The sequence below is a fragment of the Chiloscyllium plagiosum genome, unplaced genomic scaffold, assembly GCF_037043375.1.
Source record: "Chiloscyllium plagiosum isolate Xiang-an unplaced genomic scaffold, Cpla_swu_hap1 HiC_scaffold_26, whole genome shotgun sequence".
Lineage (NCBI taxonomy): Eukaryota > Metazoa > Chordata > Chondrichthyes > Orectolobiformes > Hemiscylliidae > Chiloscyllium > Chiloscyllium plagiosum.
Window position 1 is genome coordinate 48,561,679 of NW_028270164.1, and position 21,214 is coordinate 48,582,892.

The following is a 21,214-nucleotide window of genomic DNA, read 5'->3' on the forward strand; positions in this document are numbered from 1 at the left end:
GGCAGAGTTATAGCTATCCTTTGAGCCTGGAAAAGGAGACCTCATGAAAAATGGGAATTGAGCCTGTCACAGTCAAATACTGTTGGCTGTGTTTTGTTGCAAGACCTTGGTCCATTTAATCTCACAAGGTTTCAAGTTGCATTTCCGAGATGATCGAGCAATGGTGTGTTTGTAAGAGGACCAGGTTCATTCTCTGGGAACAAGATCCAAATCCCGCCAAGTCTTATACATTTTCTTAATATATCAGGAATTGTAAAGCTAGTCTCAGTAATCTCGCAAAACTAAAGTTAATTGTTGTTAAAAGCCTTCTGGTTTACCAACATTCTTTAAGGAAGGAAATCTGCCATCTTTACCCGTATGGTACATATGACTCCAGACCCACAGCAATGTGGTTGACTCTGAACTGCCCTCTGTAAAGGCTGAGCAAGCCAATCAGTTCAAAGACTATTGGGGATGGGCTGGACTTGCCAGCAAAGCGCACATTCTGTGAAAGAATAAAAGAATTCTCATCTTGTATCCTCTATGATTGAGCTTTATAAATCCAGCAAATGTCTCCCCCATGAAGTGCAATCTTTATTGAATGTTCTTCTCCAGAGAGAGTATCTACCAGCTGCTGTCACAGACCACGCCTGAGAACACAAACAAGAACATTAGTCAGTACAGTATCGATCCACACACCCGCTATCCCAACCTCAACCTCAGCTACTTCAAACCTGCCCAGGTATGTGCCTTGCACCGTGTTCTGACAATGCTCATCAATCACGTGGGGTCAGTTATGGGACATAGTGGGTGTCTGCGGCTTGTGAGATGTGGGAGGAGGAGCACCGTCTATTTGCAACTGAGGACAGTCCTCTCACTTGGAGGTTTCTGAATCTTTGGAATTCTCTTTTGGAAGAGGGCTGTGGATGCTCAGTTGAGGAATCCATTCCCGGTCGAGAATTATAGGCTTTTGTACTTGAAGGGGTTCAGGAGATGTGGTGTTTACACTGAGAAGTGGGGCTGATCTAGGAGTTCAGTCATGATCTACTGAAAGCTAAACGAGTCAGCCTGGTGAATGACACATACTGATCCATGTTGACTTCAAAATAGCAGTCCAGTACGCTCTCTTCATTTCCAGGGATTACTATGTTTTTTACTGGTGTTTCCCCAGGGAATGTCCCTTTTGAGAGTCATACTACCTGCTCTTATTACTTCTATTCTCATGACTGTAAGTTTAAAAAATGGCAGAAGCTCCTATAATGTGTTCTTTGTCTCCTCTGATTGGATCTGCATCGTAATTTCTTCTGTCCTTGGGACTGGGTCAAATAGAAGTCAAGAGAGGGACATTAACATTTAGGCCTTCAAGACTTACTGCTATCCACAGATAACTCGGCTGCCCTCACAGGTCAGTGATGCTGTGTAATCCAGGGAGACCCACACACAATGAGGAAAAACAAAATGCACTTTAAAAGCAGCAAAGTGCTGTGAGTGTGGCACTGACGTCTGTGCCCATAGGGAGCTGGCAAGCAGCTTACTGTGGTGTTCCTTGCAGTTGCTCCACAATTCAGCTTCTCCCCAACTAGGCATGATACAATAGCCAGATTCGGTGATCTTTGACCTGCCCTGGATGTCCTTATTGTGGTGCATCCATTGAAAATATTTTGTATTACTTGCAAGGACGGGCTGCAGGCTTGTGAATTGATAACTGACATTCACGTCTGATGGCAAGTTGAGGGATTATACCATTAAGGCATCCCAGGTCAGGCAGTACCTGTGGAAAGGGACATATTTTGGGTCTGTGACTGTTCAGTTATGTTACACCCGAGATACAGAATAACTTATCAATTAATTTATCCGCTGAAGGTGCAGCATCTGTATGATGTGGGAAGGAGCACAGCTACAGAGAAGGACACCAGCCAGACAAAGGGGAAAATGCTACGCAGTGGTAAGACACAAAGTGAAACCATCTCAGATGGAACTTACCAAAATGGTCCAATTCCCTCACTTTTGTTTAAAAATTATATACTTCCTGACATCGTATTATACCTGGCCTTTGACAGTCTGTGTCGATATGTTATTCTGTCATAAAAGTCACTCAGGCAAAGCCTGGCACAGTGCTCCTTTTCCAGTGATAGTCATGGGGTAATATGGAGGAGGAGGAAACCTGGGTGATTTTCCCTGTGTTAACACAGTGACCTGTTAACAGAGCAGGCTCATTATCTACTACCCTCTTGAATCATATTGTTTTTGTCAAGGAGTTTCTCATTTCTGAGATGGAAGGTTACAAGGGAAATTTGAAAAGGTTAGATCGGCAAGTGTAAACGAATGACAGTGGATTTTATCACAGCACACAAGGGGGGATTAGACAAAGTGGATACAAGGAGGATTTTTTTTCTAAGGGAGGCTAGAACTAAGGGACACAGACTAAGAATAAGTGGTCTTCCCTTTTAAATCAGAGGTGAGGTGATTTTTCGTTCCTCTGAAAGAGGTTATTGTAGTGATTGGAACCAGGTGGATCTTGTTGACTATGAGATCCTTGATTGGGGTTGTTCACCAGTTAGGGAACCCTAGTTGACAAATATAACCAGGAGATTCAGAATCTCCCCAGTTAAGGGGACTGACTCTGAACTGGCTGGCAACAGCCAATGTACTGTGCACAAGTAAATAAGGAGTGACTTGGTGACAGGATACCGGCCTCATTGCAGTTATTTCAGTTAGTACGTGAAATCTTCTTCCCCAGAAAATACTGGAAACTGCGCCCTTGAGTTTTCAACTGTTGTTTGATCGACAAGGGTTGTGGGGAAGGGGGTGTTGCTGGGGCAGGCAGAAAAGTGGAGTTGAGACCACAATCCGATCAGCCATGATCTTACTGAGTGCTGGAGCAGAGTGACCTAATCCTGTTCCTAGGTCCTACATTCAGTTGCACCACGGACCTTGCTTCATACTATATGTACCAGTGAGGAATAGAGCTGCACTCAACAGTCCCAGTGTCTGTGCTGAGTTCACCAGTGGGAACCACTGCAGTGGGCCTGTCACTTTTGAACTCGTAAGAAGTGCATGGGAGGTGGGGTATGACATTTGGCTCCATCAGATGGGTGAAGATGGTGCTTGTGAGTCAAGAGCCCATTACTCTCTGCCTGCTTTTCTGTCTGTTGACTTCAAGTATATAACCAGTTGCAATTCATTATTGCCAACCAAGGTGAATTTCACCTGCAGTGTGTATATGCATGTGTGTAAAATATGCACACGAACGTCCATGTGCACCTTTGTGCACTTGTGTACATCTATGTGATATGCAGTTACAATCCCTTTATCTACTAAGGCAATGAAAAGATGTGAAAAAATGTTATATGTAATTCTTCGTAAGGTGTAGAGGTTTAGAGAGACATTGACTAGGTATCAGTTAGCACCAGAGGGATTGTTGACTGTCCATGCTGTTCTCAGACTGAATACTAAATGTGACCATGAGTGCTTCTTGTAGATTCCTGTGTGGGTTACGAAGAGCTCCTGAGCTGGTGTCAACAGCACACAAGAAGCTACAGGAATGTAAAGGTCGTTGACCTAACCACATCCTGGAAGACAGGCCTGGCACTGTGTGCTCTGATTCACCATTTTCGCCCAGACCTTATGTGAGTAGCAGCAAGATAATAATGAATGTTATATTTTTGACTTTGTCAAAATAGTCTGCCCTCGGTGATGTGATGCATCGAAGTTCCAACAAACCCAAAGGTCAGTAAATCACATAACCCAGTGTTCTTGACCAGAATTCATTCCTCAACTGCCATTGTCAAATCACACCTTCTCATTAACCTGAGGGCCATTTGTGGGATCTTGCTGTTCCCAGGTTGGCTTACATGTGAGATCACTACCATGGCAAGCATATTTCTAAAGTTGTAAGGCATTTAGACTGCCCTCCAGTTGTGAGAGGCAATGGGAATGTTGTCATTCCTCGTCTACGTACCTGGGAGACACAACAACATACGGACCTGTGCTCCACACAGCTGATATTCCTTTGCTGTCAACTCCATCTCAGAATTAGTTCAAATGCAGGAGGGCAAATAGTCCAGGCCTTGCACTGAGCTCTTTTCTTCCTTTTCCAGTGACTTCGAGAGTCTTAAAGAAGAATCTGTTGCTGAAAATAACCAACTGGCATTCAATATCGCAGAAAAGGAATTTGGAATCTCACCAATAATGACCGGGAGAGAAATGGAAGTAGCTACCAGCCCTGACAAGCTCAGTATGTTCATGTACTTGACCCAGTTCAATGAATTCTTCAAGGACATTTCTCCTGGTGGGTTTGCGTTGAAGTATCTATTGATCTCAGAATATTCCTAAATTACACAACCAGGTCTCTGGTTATGTGTAAAATTTCCACTCCTTTTCTCTCTCAGAGCTTCATGATGTCAATAAAAGGAAGATAATGACCCTGTCATCAGCCAAGTCAGCCCTCTTGTTCCTGAGTACCCTCCGGAAAAGCGTGGCCAACAAACGAAGTTCCGTGGTAAAAAAGAAACAGTTAATGTTTGGGGGCTTTTGAGGCCTAGCAACTGCCAGAGGCCATGAAAGTATGATGTACAATTAATGGTCACTCATGCATTCGTGGTTACTCATTCCTCAGTGGTGATGCCATCTTCTGCTGCCATGGAGGGCTCACAGATAGGGATGCCTCTGCCAAATGCAACTCCATGGCTTCCCATCACAACCTCCTTGCAACCCTCTCTGGGGTCTTCCTGTCTGACCTTTACTAGCCCCACTCCAGCCTTTCCTGCAGTTCCAACTATGGCCACAGATTCTGGTGGTGCTGTTGGGACTGGAGAAGTGACTTCCAGCTGATTGGCTGGCAGCTTGAGGATATTGGGGCATGGAGCTGCTAGCTTTGATCTCAGGCCTCAGGCTGTGTATAGTTTAATGACCGTGAACTGGAGCGGTTCAACAAGGTGGCTCACTACCATTTTTTCAAGGGCAATTAGAGAGAGGCAATAAAGCTGACCCAGCCATTGATGCCCGTATTGTGCACAGCAATAAAGAAAACAAATTCTGGTTGTGGTTTCCTGAGCTCGAATATTTAACAGGTGGTGGGGCTGGGTCATCACCTGATGTGTAAAATCCAACCCGATGTCTTGGTAGATTCAATGACTAAAACTTCACATTGAAAAAAATCTCAATCTGTGTTTAGTCAGATGCTGAATCAGAACAATTACTGAAAGAAGATCCAAATGAGACTTTGGCTTCACCATCGTCGGCACATTCACCACAAGAGAATGAGAGCAGCAGCTCACAACCAGAACAGTTCCAGGAGAACTCCAATATGGAATCAGCTAGCAGACAGGTCAGTGCCTCAACATCCAATGCCTGTAGCCTCGTCTAGATCCAATCGCTGAGCCTCAGGATATGTCAAACCTATTGCCCTGTATTCTCAATGTATTGTTCCACACCGTGTGCATACCTCATGGAGTCTTACAGAATAGGACGCCATTCAACATGTCATGCCTCCCCGAACAACAGATGCAATCATTTGCAGGCACTTTCCCCCCATAAGGTCTACAATTGTTTCCTTTTCAGGTGTACATCCAATTCCCATGCATTGGTACAACTAGTGCCTTCAAAAAAAAATCTCTTCATTGCCGCTATAGTCCATTTGCTATTTGTCTTAAATAGTGCTCTCTAGTTACCGACCCAGTTAAAGTGAACAGTGTCCTAAATACACACCCTGGCAGAAACTGGAGCCAAAATCTAGTTCAAACTGGTTGGTGACATTACCTGGATCTAAGGTGACAAATGGCATGTGTGTGATCTATTGGCATTGTATGGTATTAATATGGGAAGATACATAATATATTGATCACAGGGTGTATTGTATATATATGTATTAGATGCAAAGCACAGATCCCAGGGTGTATTATATACATACATATAAGATGCAAAGTAGCCCTTTGTTGATCTTGTTCATTGATATGAAGTTTGCATTATACTTCTGTGTCTCAGGGCTCCTTCAGACAGGCACCAGGCCCCAGCAGCAGTGAGGTTTGCTACTTTTGTAAGAAGCGTGTTTACGTGGTGGAACGCTTCAGCGCCGAGGGTCAGTTCTTCCACCGCGGCTGCTTCACATGCCACCAGTGTGGCACCACCCTGCGGCTCGGGAACTACGCTTTCAACAGCAGAGATGGCAAGTACCCATTGAGGCCGTTTTCAATACTGGTCTTACACTGTGATTGTTGAGGTGAAAGAACCACAGCACATCCCAATACAGCTACCCAATGTCCAAGGCAAGTGGGACACCGTGAATGTGAGACTTGGCCTCACCCTCACCAGCTCCAATCTGAGGTAACTGGCTCCGCTGCACTAGGAGATCATTTGTCACTCCATGCCCGATTGTCAGTCAGCTGTAGGACCATGTCAGTTTTGTGCTGTAGGACCATGCCTACTCGAATCTGAATTCTAATCACCCAATTTCAATCCAACTGCAATACTTACCACTGGAGGAAGCTTTGACCATGCCACACGAGGCTACTTTTAAACAATGACTCCCATGATGGCAGACTACCATCTAATCCTTGCTACAGCCAGCCCAGCCTTGTATCAATTTACAAGTATATTCTATTTTGGAGATTGAGCATGATGGGTGATTCTAAACTGTAGATTTGACATTTCTGGGGATTATTTTCACTTGCCCAATGTCAATCTTCAGCACTCTCTGAGGTCGCGAGCAGCGTAATTTTGATGGAAAGAAAAGTTTCCTGCTCTCATCCTCGACAGGATTATTGTCACTTTCTCAAATACAATACCAACGTTACCAATTTTTTTTTCACCTCTATGAGGTAAACACGGTCTAAATTGTGCACTGCAGTGGAAACGAAGTTGACCTCACTTGGAGAGAATGAGGGCCAATGTGGATAGTGAGGCCTACAGAACGTCATCAGCCTGACTCTGATTTCTCGCACACTCCTGGACTATCAGCAATTTACAGACAACCAAACATCCATAAAATTCCCCAGCCGACTGAGCCTCTTTCTGGGGGCTGCCCTGTTGAAGGTGGCATTTAGTTCAAATAAGAAGCAATACTAGTTGGAGATTTCCCAACTGGGGGTACATTCCTAACTGGGGGTAAAGCTCTTCCCTCCCTTTTTGTCTTCTCCCACCAACCTGCACTTTTCTTGCAGGGCAAATAGGATAATTATTTGAAAGAGTTAGCACATGGACACTGGGCCAAATGGCCATGCCTGTGCTGTGTCATTTTATCATTTTCAATGATTTTGGAGAATATCAAGGTGATTACTGATAGTTATGAGAGCCAATCACAAACACTGATCAGCAAAGTGCAATAGGAATTATCAATGTTAAGAAATCCCGTAAGTAACTTTTAAAAGGATTCACTCATGAGACGTATGTGTCACTGGCTGGGTCAGCATTTATTGCCCGTCCTTAGCTGCCCTTGAGAAAGTGGTGGTGAGTTTCCTTCTCGAATCGCTGCAGTCCATGTCCTGTAGATAGACCCACAATTCAACACAAACCAGTGCAGATATCCCCCGCTTTTCGAAAGTTCGCTTTATACTACTTCGCTTTTACGAAAGACCTACATTAATACCTGTTTTCACTAACGGAAAGAAATCAAAAGAGGATTGTCACTTTTACGAGAAAAGGTGAAAAGCAGGTAATTGCTTCTTCACTTTACACCGTTTTGGCTTATATAAGGTTTCATAGCAACGCTCTGCTTTCGGATAGCAGGGAAACCAGTAACTGACTGGTGTTAGTCCATGTGCCCTTGGTTTAAGCGCAAAGCCAACACTGAGGGCAGGATCTTCAAGCCCCACGTCAGTAAATGGGGCTCAAGTTCGCAACACCCTGTTTGTGGTGTTGGTCATTTTTTGAGTTTGGGGCTAGCAGGACTGCAAGCAAGCAATGGACAGCCAACTAAACTCGTTGAGACATTTGTTAAAGTTGAGTTCAAGAAATTGGGACTTTTCAGTCTGCCTCCAGTTTCCCAGTGTGAATGCAGACAGGCACATCAAGACAGGTCAGTGTGCCAATGCTGCAGGCATCTCTACGCAACTTGCTCGTGGTTAAGGGTACAGCATAGGGCTGGTGGGCTTTCCTGTATAGCCCACCTATTTCCAGCATCTCACCCAAGCTGCTTTTGGACTTTTTTATAGTGGCTGAGCGGCCAAATTGTTTTTGCTTTTTTAAAATATTTGTTCACTTTATGTGAGCACCACTGGCTAGGCCAGAATTATTGCTAATCTCTCTAAACGCCCTCAGGAAGGGGCTGGTGAGCTGCATTCTGCAGCTGCTGCGGTCCATTTGATGTGGCAGCACCCACAATGCTGTCAGAGAGGAACTTGTTAGATTTGCACCAGCGACAATGAAGGAACGATGAGAATGTTCCAGTCCATGGCCACTTCCTTACCATTCTCTCCAGCTGGGTGCACATCTGAACCTGGGATGCCTTTGATTGACCCTCCAACTGCAAGAGCCTATCCACTATTCCCATTGAGACAGATAAGTGGCCTCCCTGATAATTGAGAAGGAGCTCTGGTCTAAAGTTCAATGAGAGACAGCTTCCTCCGGGATTGGGTTTGGATATTGAAAACTGTCCTGATCCTTGTTTCCCCTACCTGCAGATTGAAACCTCTCTCTCCCTGATTCAGACTATTTGGCCAGGTGAGTGGGGGTCAAAATCTCGGCTTTGTCTGACCAACCTTCAACAACATGTGGGGTTTCCTGAGTGATACTCAGGAGGGGGTGGTGGTGTTACATCTTGCATGCCTTGTGTACCTAGCTCAGTTCTAGTGAGTAATTAGAGCTGGGTCCTGTCTAGTTTATACAGCTCTGATTCTCACATTAGAATGCACCCATTCCCCGAATCCTCGCAGGACGAAGATATGGAGGCTGATTTTGTCTAACTGAGCTTTGCAAAGGACAATTAGCTTTCTGAAGAAAGGATTAATCACTTACTCTTTTCCCTTAGGTAAATTTTACTGCACACTTCATTACACCAGTTTGTTTGGCACCAATCAGAGTCATTTGGATAAAACAACTCCAAGTCTTGTAAAAGAGGTAATGTTTTAAATTATGAATTATAATTTCAGAATGAGTTATCACAGTCTGTTTTAAATTACAAACCATCCTCTGTCTGGCTGCTTTCCTTACGTAATATTTGTGCCATAACATTTATTATTTTTGTGAGAATTTAATTACACAGGCACTCAGGCCCTGTCCACCAGGTAAAAGTAGTAGGTCCGTCTACTCAATGTAAAAGCGAAGAGCTGTAAATGGCTAGAGGTTTTGAGATGTAACTATGTTAGGAATGCACAATAGGTCAGTCGTTACAAATACAGGGAATGTTCAGGTCAATGTTTCAAGCAGATTTATCCTGGCACTGCTGAAACCTCACCTTGCCAGTTCCTCTAATTGCCACATCAGGGCATTTCAATTAAAAAAAAATTAATGATGTTTTAGAGTGAGAACCCAGTATACAACACACAAGAAGCTTGTCACTGTAGAATAAAGCAGCCCACTTGATTGGCACCACATCCACAAGCATCCATTCCCTTCCCCACCGATGCTCAGTAGCAGCAGTGTGTACTGTTTACAAGCTAAACTGCAGAAATTCACCAAAGGTCCTCATACAGAACCTTCCAATCTATGACCACTTCCATCTAGAAGGACAAGAGCAGCAGGTACCACCACCAGCAAGTTCCCCTCCGAGCCACTCACCATCCTGATTTGTCGCTGGGTCAAAATCCTGAAACTCCTTCACTCAAGGCATTGTGAGACTACTTACAGCAGGTAGACTGCAACAAGGCAGCTGACCAACACATTCTCAAGGGCAACTAAGGATGGGCAATAAATGTGATGCCCACGTCCTGTCAGTAAATAAAAAGAAGCCATGGTATAATCTTAAATAGTCACACGATAGATTGGGAACTACCCTGAACTAGCGTCTGGGGAAAGTAACTGTCTGTCAGTGACTACTATCATGCTGGAATGTGGTAAGACCTATTACTTGCACCTTTTACTCAGATGGTACCAAGTCAGACCAGTAGACTCAATTTTAGATGAGTTTAATGTAAAATTAAAGCAAATATGTTAGTTAATATAAAGGATCAATATTGGTATGTTTTTGAATACCTTTATCCTGATTCAAAGGAATTGTTTCTGAAGCACACTCTCTGTTAGGTAGGCTAGTTCAACTTTCAACCTGCACACAGCAAGATCCCACAAGCAAAAGTGAGACTGATGACCAGGCGAATACATTTGGGAATAAATGTTAGCCAGGGCTCTGGGAACACTCCATGCTTCTTTCGTAAAATCTGTAATGGAATCACTACCTTGACCAGGCAGATTGTACCTCATTTTAAATTCTCGTCTGAAAGCTTTTACCAAGGAATAATTCTCATAAGATGCTATGTATGATCTACTTTTCTCATATGCTTCAGATAAATGGGCAATGAATAAAAATCTCTGGTTGAAAATGGAAACTTTTGAAATGTGGATGCTAAGATATACTAAAAATTCAATTTATAGACCATTAGGTCAAATTAAGTCTCACTGGAATGTAGAAGACCGAGAGGCTACCTTATTGAAACATGCAAAATTCTTAGGGGAACTCGATAGGCAGAAACAGTAGTTTCCCCTTGTGGGAGAGTCCAGGAGCAGATGGCATAATCTCAGAATAAGGTGTTTCCCATTTACATCAGAAATGAGGCGGAGTTTCTTTCCTCCATGATAGGATTTACTGTTCAGGTATTTGGAGAGGCCAGGAACGATTAGGGATAGTTTTGTGTGAGGGAAATCGTGTCTCGCAAACTTGATTTGAGTTTTTTGAGGAAGTAATCAAAATGTTTGAGGGCAGAGTGGTAGATGTTGTTTACATGGAATTTGGTAAAGGTTCTGTATGGTAGACTAATTAGTAAAGTTAGATCATGTGGAATTCAGGGAGAACTTGCCAATTGGATACAAAATTGGCTTGTTGGTCGGAGACAGAGGGTGCTGGTGGAGGGTTGTATTTTTGGACTGGAGGCCTGTGACCAGCGGTGTGCCACAAGGATTGGTGCTGGGTCCATTACTTTTCGTCATTTATATAAATGATTTGGATGAGAATATAGGAGGCACAGTTAGTATGTTTGCAAATGACACCAAACTTGATGCTACAGTGGACAGTGAAGAAGGCTGTCTAAATTTACAGAGATCTTGATCAATTGGGTCAATGGGCTGAGGAGTGACAGATGGAGTTTAATTTGGATAAATGTGAGATATTGCATTTTGGTAAATTAAACAAGGCAGGACTTATACAATTAATGGTAGAACCCTGTGTAGTGTTCTAGAAAGAACGAGGGGTTCAAGTACATAATTCTTTTGAAGTTGACATTACATATAGACAGGATGGTGAAGAAAGCATTTAGAGTTGTGTATAGGAGTTGAGACGTTGTGTTGAGGTTGTACAGGACATTGGTGAGGCCTCTTCTGGAATACTGTGTGCGGTAGAAAAGATATTAAATTGGAGAGGGTTCAGAAAAGATTTGCGAGGGTGTAGCTGGGAATAGAGGGTTTGACTTATAAGTAGAAGCAGGATAGGCTGGGATTTTTTTCGCTGGAGTATAGGAGGATGAGAGGTGACCTTATTGAGGTTTATAAAATCTTGAGGGACATAGATAAAGTGAATAGCAAAGGTCTTTTCAGTAGGGTTGGAGCGCTAAAAATTAGGGGGCATATTTTTAAGGTGAGAGGAAAACGATTTAAGAAGGATGTAAGGGGCACCCTTTTTTACACAGAAAGTGGTTAATTTGTCCAGAAGAGGTGATGGATGCAGGTACAATTACTACATTTAAAAGACATTTGGATAAGTACATGAATAGGAAAGGTTTCGATGGATATGGGCCAAGTCTCGGCAGGTGGGATTAGTTTAGTTTGGGAATATGGTTGGTGTGGACGAGTTGGACCGAAGGCTCTGTTTCATGATGTGTGACCCTATGACTCTCAAGAGAGAAGTGAATCTGTGAAACCTGTTGAAGTTGGGACGTTAAATATTTTCAAGGCTGAGATAAATAATTTTTTAATCAGTAAGTAAATAATGGGTTATGAGGAAAAGGCAGAAGGTGAAGTTGAGGATTATCATATCAGATATGATCTAATTGAATGGCGGAGCAGACTCAATGGGCTGAATGGCCCTAGTTCTGCTCCTACATCTTATGGTCTTAATTGGATGATGCTTGTCACAATGAGCACAGCTGAGCTACAATGGGCACGTGAGGATGGTACAAGATAGACAAAGCATGGGATACCATGATGATAGATCTCCTGGCAGGAATTAGTTATAAGCAGCAGCAAAATCTTTGAGAGTTAAGTGATGCCTTACATTGTGTGTTCATGTACTGCAGTGAGCACTTCCTTCTTTGGAATGATTCATCTCTGGAAATAGAAATAAAAGCATCTACAAAATGGAACTCAACAGTGGGCTTGAGAGTTTGCAGGGACTAGGGAAGATGGATCCAGTGACAGAGTCAGCGTATTGAGAAAACAGCTTCACTGGAGCATGGGAATACTGGAAAGAACAAACTTCAATTGGCATATTAGCTACTGGACAGCGGTACTTGAATGGGAGAATTAAGGCACTGGATGCATGGGATCTGGAGAACCAGACAGGTTTTTCTTATCCATACGTTTTCTTATCTCTTTTTTTTTGATTTGACAGGAAGCTTTGGACGTAGAAATGATGCAAGAGAGTCCTGTGAAAATGCGTGCAGGTAATTGACTGTTCCTCCTTAATAAATGCCAGGTAGTATTAGCATGTGATTTATTCTGATGAACAGTAGTCTATTGAAGACTTTCCATTCGCCATTTTTCAGACCTCACTGCAATTATTTGTCACCTTCTGATTGGCTGACTAGTTCAATGGATGATATCCAAAGGCACAGAGAATAGATGTTCCCAAATCGGAATTACACAGAGGGCTGACCTCAGCTGAGTAGGTACTGGAGTTAGCCTCTTTGATCTCCCCTAGTGCTAGTTAATCAGGATCAGGGCAACATGGCCTGCTCAGTACCCAATGCCCCTCTCTGGGAAATGACCATGAGTTAATAGGGGCTGAGGTCAGGATGAAGTGTGCATTGCCTCACATTTACCAACATTATTGACTTTCTGAAATTACATGTGAAGAGTGACCACCTTGAGTTAGCCAAAGGATGGAAACAAAATGCAAATACATTCAGGAAAGAAAAATTAGCAAATGCCTCCCAGACTCCTCTTGGATCCTATTGAAGGGAACTTTAGGTGAAAAGTGGAAGTAAAATCTAAATTTGTAACATATCAGAGTAAACAAATTCAGTGCTAAATGTCTGAACCAATGAACTGACTTTATGAGGCACCACCTTCCACTGTAAATGATGACAGCTTAACCATCACCCCCCCGTGTTTACTCACTGATATTAGCTCACACCGTCTCCAGTTTGAAATTTTCATCCGTACATTAATTCTGGCACTGCCTCAGGTTGAAAATTCTAATCCTTATTCTGGCCGCCTTTCAAAACCTCCACCTCTATCTCGGTAATACCTCCTTCAAATCTACAACATTCCCTGTCTCTTAACCTTCTCCAAACGTTCATCTCTCCCTATCTCCGTAACCTCCACCAACTCTCTAACCCCCACCTCCATCATCTTTGTAATCACCTATGGCCACACAACCCACTATCTCTGTGGCCTTCTGCAGCTCTACAACAGTTCCTGTCTCTAACTTCAATTAACCTACACCCTTCCCTATCTTTGTAACCTCCTCCAGCCTCTGCAACTCTCCCCATGTTTGAAAAATCCTTCAGCCTCTACAACCCTCACTATCTCTGTAACCTCCTCCAGCTTATACAACCCTCTCTCTGTAACCTCCTTCAGCCTATACAACCCTTGCTATCTCTGTAACCTCCTCCAGCTTATACAACCCTCTCTCTGTAACCTCCTTCAGCCTATACAACCCTTGCTATCTCTGTAACCTCCTCCAGCCTTTACAATTCTCGCTATCGCTGTAACTTCCTCCAGCCTCTACAACTCTCGCTATTTCTGTAACCTCCTCCAGCCTCTACAACTCTCGCTATCTCTGTAACCTCCTCCAGCCTCTACAACTCTCGCTATTTCTGTAACCTCCTTCAGCCTCTACAACTCTCGCTATCTCTGTAACCTCCTCCAGCCTCTACAACTCTCGCTATCTCTGTAACCTCCTTCAGCCTATACAACTCTCGCTATCTCTGTAACTTCCTCCCGCCTCTACAACTCTCGCTATTTCTGTAACCTCCTCCAGCATCTGCAACCTCCCCATGTTTGAAAAATTTTCTAGCCTCTACAAATCTCTGTTACCTCCTCAAGCCTCTGCAACTCTCACTATCTCTGTAACCTTCTCCCGCCTCTACAACTCTCGCTATCTCTGTGACCTCCTCCAGCCTCTACAACTCTCACTATCTCTGTAACCTCCTCCAACCTCTACAACTCTCACTATCTCTGTAACCTCCTCCAACCTCTACAACTCTCACTATCTCTGTAACCTCCTCCAGCCTCTACAACTCTCACTATCTCTGTAACCTCCTCCAGCCTCTACAACTCTCCCCATGTTTGAAAAATCTTCTAGCTTCTACAAATCTTGCTATCCCTGTAACCTCCTCCAGCCTCTACAACTCTCCCTATCTCTGTAACCTCCTCCAGCCTCTGCACTTCCCACCATCCCCTGTAACCAACCTCTAGATCCTACACTCATTTGTATTTCCATAACTTGCTCCAGCACATTTCTGTGACCTCCTCTGGCTGCTACTCCTTTCCCAAGCCCTGTTGACCTCTTCAAGTCCTTCCCAATCTTTGTGCTTCTCCAATTTTGACCTGTTTGTGCAACCTTGATTCTGCCACTCCCCTGCTGCTACTGTCGGCTCAGAAACCTCGATTCCAGGCTCTTGACTTGATTTTGCTTCTTCATCTCCTCCCCTTCCACCATCTTAGTACATTTAGTTGAAAAGATGCTATATGAATGTGAATTTTTGTTGTTGGCATAAATCGACTGTGCTCAATGTATAAGGCCATGAATGCACTGAAAGCTAACACACTGCATGGGCTGCTCGTGTTCACAGATCCCAACCCAGCAATTGGCAAAGATGGAGATATCAATTCCAGGGTTGTTCCAGAAGATCAGATGGACAATGAAAATGAATGGGAGAGAGGCATTGATGATGAAGAGACAGCACTGATGAGAAAATGTTAGTCCAACAACATCACAAGGAAACAGATACCCTGAAGGATTGAGTGGGTGGGGGAGGGGAGGCCACAATGATAGTCAATCAGCCAAGGCCATTTGACTTCCTGCCTCAGTGACCCACCTGCTGATCCCATCACCAGTGGCCTGATTTCAATTGGCATTTCCACAATTTATTTTCCAGAAGCTATGTTCTTATGGATCCAATTGGGAAAGCACCACAGGGCAGTTACTCCACAAAGAATTGTGAGGAGTTGGCAAATATCTTCATGTCAATCCATATCCCACTGACAGACTTAGAATATTACAGGATGCGTGACAAGCCAGGGGCAGGATATGTTCAGAAAGGTCACCAGCAATAAATGCAGAGATTATTCTGTCGTACCTTCAAAACCCAGTACCTCGACCATCTCAAAGGGCAGCAGATGCATGGGAACCCCACCAGGCCCGCACTCCTTCTGTGTCACCACTCAGAAATGCATCACCCCCTCGCTTGTCACGAAATCAGGATCCTGATATTTTCTACCCCCCACCAGCTCAACTTGTTTCTACAGTGCAGGGAGGTGCCTTCTTTAAGGGTAAAAGGATGGGTATAGACTGCCAATCTTACCAGCAATCCTTATATCCTGAGTATCGCTTTGTGACAGTGATACCCATGGAGCTCAATCATCCAAAGAAGTCTGTAATTCATCTGTTATGGTGACCAGGTATTTCACAAACCAAACTAGGAAGCATAAACAAAATGCTGTAGATGCTGGGAACTTAAAATCAGAATGAGAAATGCTGAGAATCTCACCAGGTCAGACAGTGTGAAGCAGAATTAATGGGGCTATCTTGTGGTGGTATTTGAGAGGAAGTTGGGGGAAGGGGAAATCTCGCCTGCTGGCTGATTATCCTTCAAGATAAATCTTAGCTGTCACTTTATGGGAAAGCCCACTGAATGACGCCCTGATTAGGCAGCAGTGGGGCCACCCTTGGAATCAAGACCCCCAGGGGCTGGAGGACTCACTTAACGAGAGCGGCTGGCTAATCAGAGGCTGGAAACTTAGTGAGGATGCCATGTATGCTGCCTAAACCCCCTCACCTCCACCTTGAATTCTAAGGTCAAAGAGAATCCAAGTCCCAGGTAAGTAACATGGCGGAGGGGGAAGAGTGGGGCTTTTGAGGGGTGGGGGCAGGTCATTTGAAGAGGGAGGGTTGGAAGCTAGGGCAGCGTTTGGATCTCATCAGAGCCTGTCCTCCCTGATGTTCAATACCGCGATCAAGTAGTTTGGGGATTCTCCCTGTCCTGTGTGTGTCACCCATCACAGTCGGGGGTTTTGGATTTGAGCTTGTTTGGTGGTATATATTTAAAATTTAAATGTTTAAAAAAAAGCCAAATGATGGAGTCCCTGAACTGTCAGTTAGATACATTATAAGATGGATATTAGGTTTCTGTGGACGGATAATTTAAATGGCTGAATGGCTCTGCTTTATCCTTGTAGGCTTTGTCAACATTAACTAAAAGAAGAATGATGAAATCTGCTAGGACTTAAAATTGGTGCCTTCAGATACTGAGGAGAATGCATTGCGCTAGGCCAGCCTCCTGATCTTTCAGAAAGCCATTCTCCTGATCGACTGGGTGAAGTTTCTCCCAAGCTACCAGAACATACAGCACTTAAGATGTCTGTTTCAGTGCACTGTATACAATCTTCAGTAGTAATTCTTTGTGTATTTTCTTATTTTTTATAGACAACGAAGAAGATATACTTGAAGGTCTTCAAGTCAAGAATGAAGACGAAGGGCAAGGAGTGGAGAGCTCTAGCCAAGACAATAAAGACGCGATATTGATGGAAAAAGGTGAGTTCTGCAACACAAGAAGAACTGGATCACATTCAGATCAAACTAACGCACGAGGGATCTGATGATCCAGTCTGATAACTGACCTTGGAGCGGCATGTGAGCTTTGTGAGTTGATGGCCAAGGCGTGATGGTCTTTAGAAGCTAGGGGTCTGATTGATACTCAGTAGACTCTACAATATCAAGCTGTCCTGGTAATTGGGGAAACCATCATGACCTATTGTTTGGCCAGGTAGGGACTGCCTGCTTCAAGGTATTATTGAAGATTGCAGCTCAATCAAACGTATTGTTTGAGACAAGAGAACATTAATACTTCAGTCAGCCACTTCTGTTAGTGTATCAGTTGGGTTTATGCACAGAACAGGTCTACACTTTCAGAGTAAATCAGTTTGGTGAGAGTTCATAATGAGGTTTGTTCTCGCTTGTAAGACACAGCATGTTATTGGTACTGATTATGGAGGAAATGATGAACTGTTCCTAAGCCAAATTGATAAGGTCAATCGTTTATCAAAGCTGAATTGAAAATTTGATGTCAAAACCTTATTGAATACTCTCCCACACCGAATAAAGAACTTTTAAACGTGAGGAATCTGCATGAGAACAAACTGTGTGAAGCCAATGATTAAGCTCCAGTCACAGCTTCATCCCTCATATCAAACCCTCTTTCTCAGCACCATCCCGCGTGTGGCCTGGACAATTGGAAGATTGGAGACTGCCCCACTTATGCCACAGCACACATTTTCTAAGCCTTTTGTTTTGCTTTCAAAACTGCCATATATCAGTTTTGGAAGTAAAGTTGGCAACATTTGGCCGAGAAAAGAAAATTAGATGGAGTATTCGTCATTTGCCATCACCAGTTTTCCATCACTCATCTGCCTCTTGTCACAGTTCAGGCTTTCACCCAAATTTATTGATTTTGTGTTTACATTAAAAATAGCAGTTTACTCCCCTGAACATAGAGCTGCACTGCAATATGTGTCTTAATACTACAGTCACAGAATCACCTCATAACTCTGGTAAATCACACTAAAAATCGCATAAAATGACCACTGCATTTTCCTGTCTATTTATTCCAGAGACCATGAATATTTTGCCACTAGAAGAACATATTGCAGGCTAAAACTAATAATGGAATTTATTTGCAAGTAATATCATTAGACAGAAATAATTAACTATCACAATGCTGACATTATAATTAAAAACAAAGGTGGTGTCAAATCTACAAAGGATTGCAGTATTATTTCTTAAGTAGTTTTTGTTAGATTTCTGCTGGGATTTGAACTCTGTGCTAGCCTCAAAAATGGCAATCATTTCACCCACAATGGCCTCCTGCAATGTGACTTGTGATTTGGGCACTCTGTTTATTTGTCACTGTATAGTGAAGAAAATTGGAATCATCAGGATATACAGCAAGGCTGAGAACAAGGGAAATTGCCATTTTGCCTGAGCTGTATTGCTTCTTTCATTTGATATTAATAAGCATAAGGATGTCACTTATAGTCCTAGATTAATATAAATCTTCTGCACTCAGCTTATGTAGTTGGCTCTTCTATAGATTTTCATTGCTTCTTTCTTCCTCATATGTACTCATATTGCTGGTTAACGTTTCAGAAACCTATCACCATGAAAGAAACCTTCATTAAATCCCCTGTAAACCTTCTGTCCCTAGTTATTAACCCCTCAACAGAGCTACCACATAATTCTGTATACCTCAGTCAGGGGGGGTTGAGGTATATCCAAAGTAAACAACTGAAGGAGCAGCATTTTGAAAGCTTGTGATTTCAAATAAACCCGGTGTCATGGGATTTCTGACTTTGTCCACCCAAGTCCAACACCAGCTCTTGCACATCATGAATAATATTGTGTCACTCCATCGTTCTTTCGTACATAACTTGAGTATTGCCGGAATGAAAGTATTGAGATCATTAGTGGTGAGTGTGAATTAATGACACAATAGAAAATGTGGCCATTTTGGAAAAACAGTTTGAAATGGGATAAAACAAATTTACTGTTTGTGGAACGGAATTTCTGGTTTCTATGGTTTCCAGAGGGCACTGGAAATCCCAACTACTTATCCTGGAGAATCCGTTAAAAAAATCAGAACTGGGACTGATGTATTTTTATTCAGCAAAGTGTTACAGAAGGCAGTTGCTGGATGCAGAACAACCACAGTTTCCTTCAATGCTGAAAGGGACTGATTAGTTTTCTCATGTTCTAGTGACCTTTCAGACTGATGTCAGTTCATGGTGATATCTAATTCTGAGTTTCAGTTAAAGGACACAAGGTTTGTTCTGAAACCTTTACTTTGAATACTGATCTGTTTATTGAATCCAAGTGCAGCTATAACTTTGGTCTTAGCTGAGAATAGAATTCCTCTTTTGTTTTAATGAGATACTTTATCTTCCTTTCCCGTTTCTTGGACAACCCAATGACTGAACCACCCTCAACCAAGGAGTGGGTAGTTAATTCGTTTCTTGCCATCGGAAGGCAGCTGCTAGAATTTGTCTAGGAGCAGTCTAGTGTCACATTCACACAGTCAATGGGCATCTGCACATCAGTACAGCTGAGATCAGTAACACAGAGAATTGAATATTGCAAAATCACATCTACCTCTCTATAGCAACAGCACACCAGAGCTCTAACTGCTGCACTGGTTATTATTCTATGACATTACAGTTTCAAATGAATATGAAGGTACAAACTAAGTTTCCCCCTAACGTATTCATCTACCTTTGTCATAATGTGCAGAACATAGCAGAGTGCCTATCATGAGGCATCTTACATCACCTGGCAAGAGCCCTGCATGGGATACGGATCAGGTACCATCTTATCATTCAGCTCTTGCTATTCTTGTGTCAGGATGCTTTGCAATTCAGTGTACTGCTAAGAGTATTTAACTGGGTCCAGTAAAGTACTTTAGACAACAAAGTATGATCCTTGTGAATGAAACATGTGCTGTGATATGATTGAAATGATGCTAACTGTGTTTTACAGAATACTAACAATTGAAAAGGCATTATCATGCCCGCCACTTAAAAATTAGCAGCTGCTTACATTGGCCATCAGTTACTTGCATTAATATCAAGCTTCTACTCAAAGTGTGTCTTGTGTTCCACTAACATTAGGCAATAGGAGCTGTGTTTACTTTCTATTTCACATCTTGTTAAAATGCTTTGAGCGCATAAGTCATATAATTACAAACACTATGTAATTAACATCTCAGTTAAATAAGATTACCCTTTTGTGTATTTAAACCTTTCTAATTTGCTTAAATTAGTCTGCATTGTTTTTCTCCTGTTGTAGACAGACTTATGAATCTCCTATGATATGTAGGTATTTTTAATCAACCTGCTCAGAAATGTTATGATAGGTGGGACTTGAAACTGGGCTTCCCATTCGGAAGTAGGAACACTACTGCACAAGAGCCCACCCCTATAACTTATAGGTGGTTCATGACTTTTGGGTGCAATTGAACAGTATTATAATTGTGTTAAATTGTTAGTCCTATGATTGAATTCAATGCACAAATTGTGATTATACCCCAATGCAACAAGTAGTGGGGAACTGCACTTTCTCACTCCAGATTGAAACAAAGAAAGATACTCTATCACGTTGTGGAGTTTGAATGTCTTTCTGAGGTTGCTAGCGTGACCATCTTGGAGAAAGTCGTTCTAGGAATTGAACTTAGCCACTTCCTTCTGTGTCAAAGATGACTTTGAGCCATTTCCCAATTAGATAGTACCGCTTTCTGAGAATGTAGTCCGAGTACCAAAACAGCAAAATTGTGAATGTTTTTAAAGAGACCACAACCATTAAGTGTCACTTACTAGGTTACATTGCTGCATCTATTACAATATCTGAAATGTATAGTAAATTAAAGAAATTTATGTGGTTGAGAGGAAGTTCACGCATCTGAAATACTACATATTCTAATTGCGAGAAGACTACTGCACCTTTTTCAGCGTATCTCAGCTGTTGTCAGATCCTCATTCGGAGTCTTGTCTGCTGATTGTTGTATCGTGCAGTATCATGCCTGTTGCACTCCTGAAGAAAATGCAAGATCCTGCTTGCTCATCGATAATCCGCTCTGCTCCCACTCCAGCTTCTCAGTCCTCTGTCTGTTGCAAACCTTTTGTGCCTCACTTTGTTTTACTTCTCTTGTTCTTCCAAGTGGAG

The 21,214-nt window shown here is 42.8% G+C and overlaps 1 protein-coding gene across 5 annotated transcripts in view; it reads left to right on the top strand.

The window, feature by feature from the left end:
- Window positions 1-21,214, top strand: part of LOC122563302 (protein-methionine sulfoxide oxidase mical3a) — a 127,435-nt gene that overhangs the window by 61,026 nt on the left and 45,195 nt on the right. For all 5 annotated transcript variants that reach the window (XM_087973682.1, XM_043717009.2, XM_043717008.2 and 2 more), the window contains exons 11-22: window positions 595-721; window positions 1,843-1,924; window positions 3,461-3,608; window positions 4,080-4,270; window positions 4,371-4,480; window positions 5,156-5,308; window positions 5,965-6,145; window positions 8,945-9,033; window positions 12,671-12,722; window positions 15,078-15,203; window positions 16,931-17,038; window positions 19,787-19,857. In XM_087973682.1, coding sequence (XP_087829808.1) covers window positions 595-721; window positions 1,843-1,924; window positions 3,461-3,608; window positions 4,080-4,270; window positions 4,371-4,480; window positions 5,156-5,308; window positions 5,965-6,145; window positions 8,945-9,033; window positions 12,671-12,722; window positions 15,078-15,203; window positions 16,931-17,038; window positions 19,787-19,857 — 1,438 coding nt within the window. The remainder of the gene's footprint in view (window positions 1-594; window positions 722-1,842; window positions 1,925-3,460; window positions 3,609-4,079; window positions 4,271-4,370; window positions 4,481-5,155; window positions 5,309-5,964; window positions 6,146-8,944; window positions 9,034-12,670; window positions 12,723-15,077; window positions 15,204-16,930; window positions 17,039-19,786; window positions 19,858-21,214) is intronic.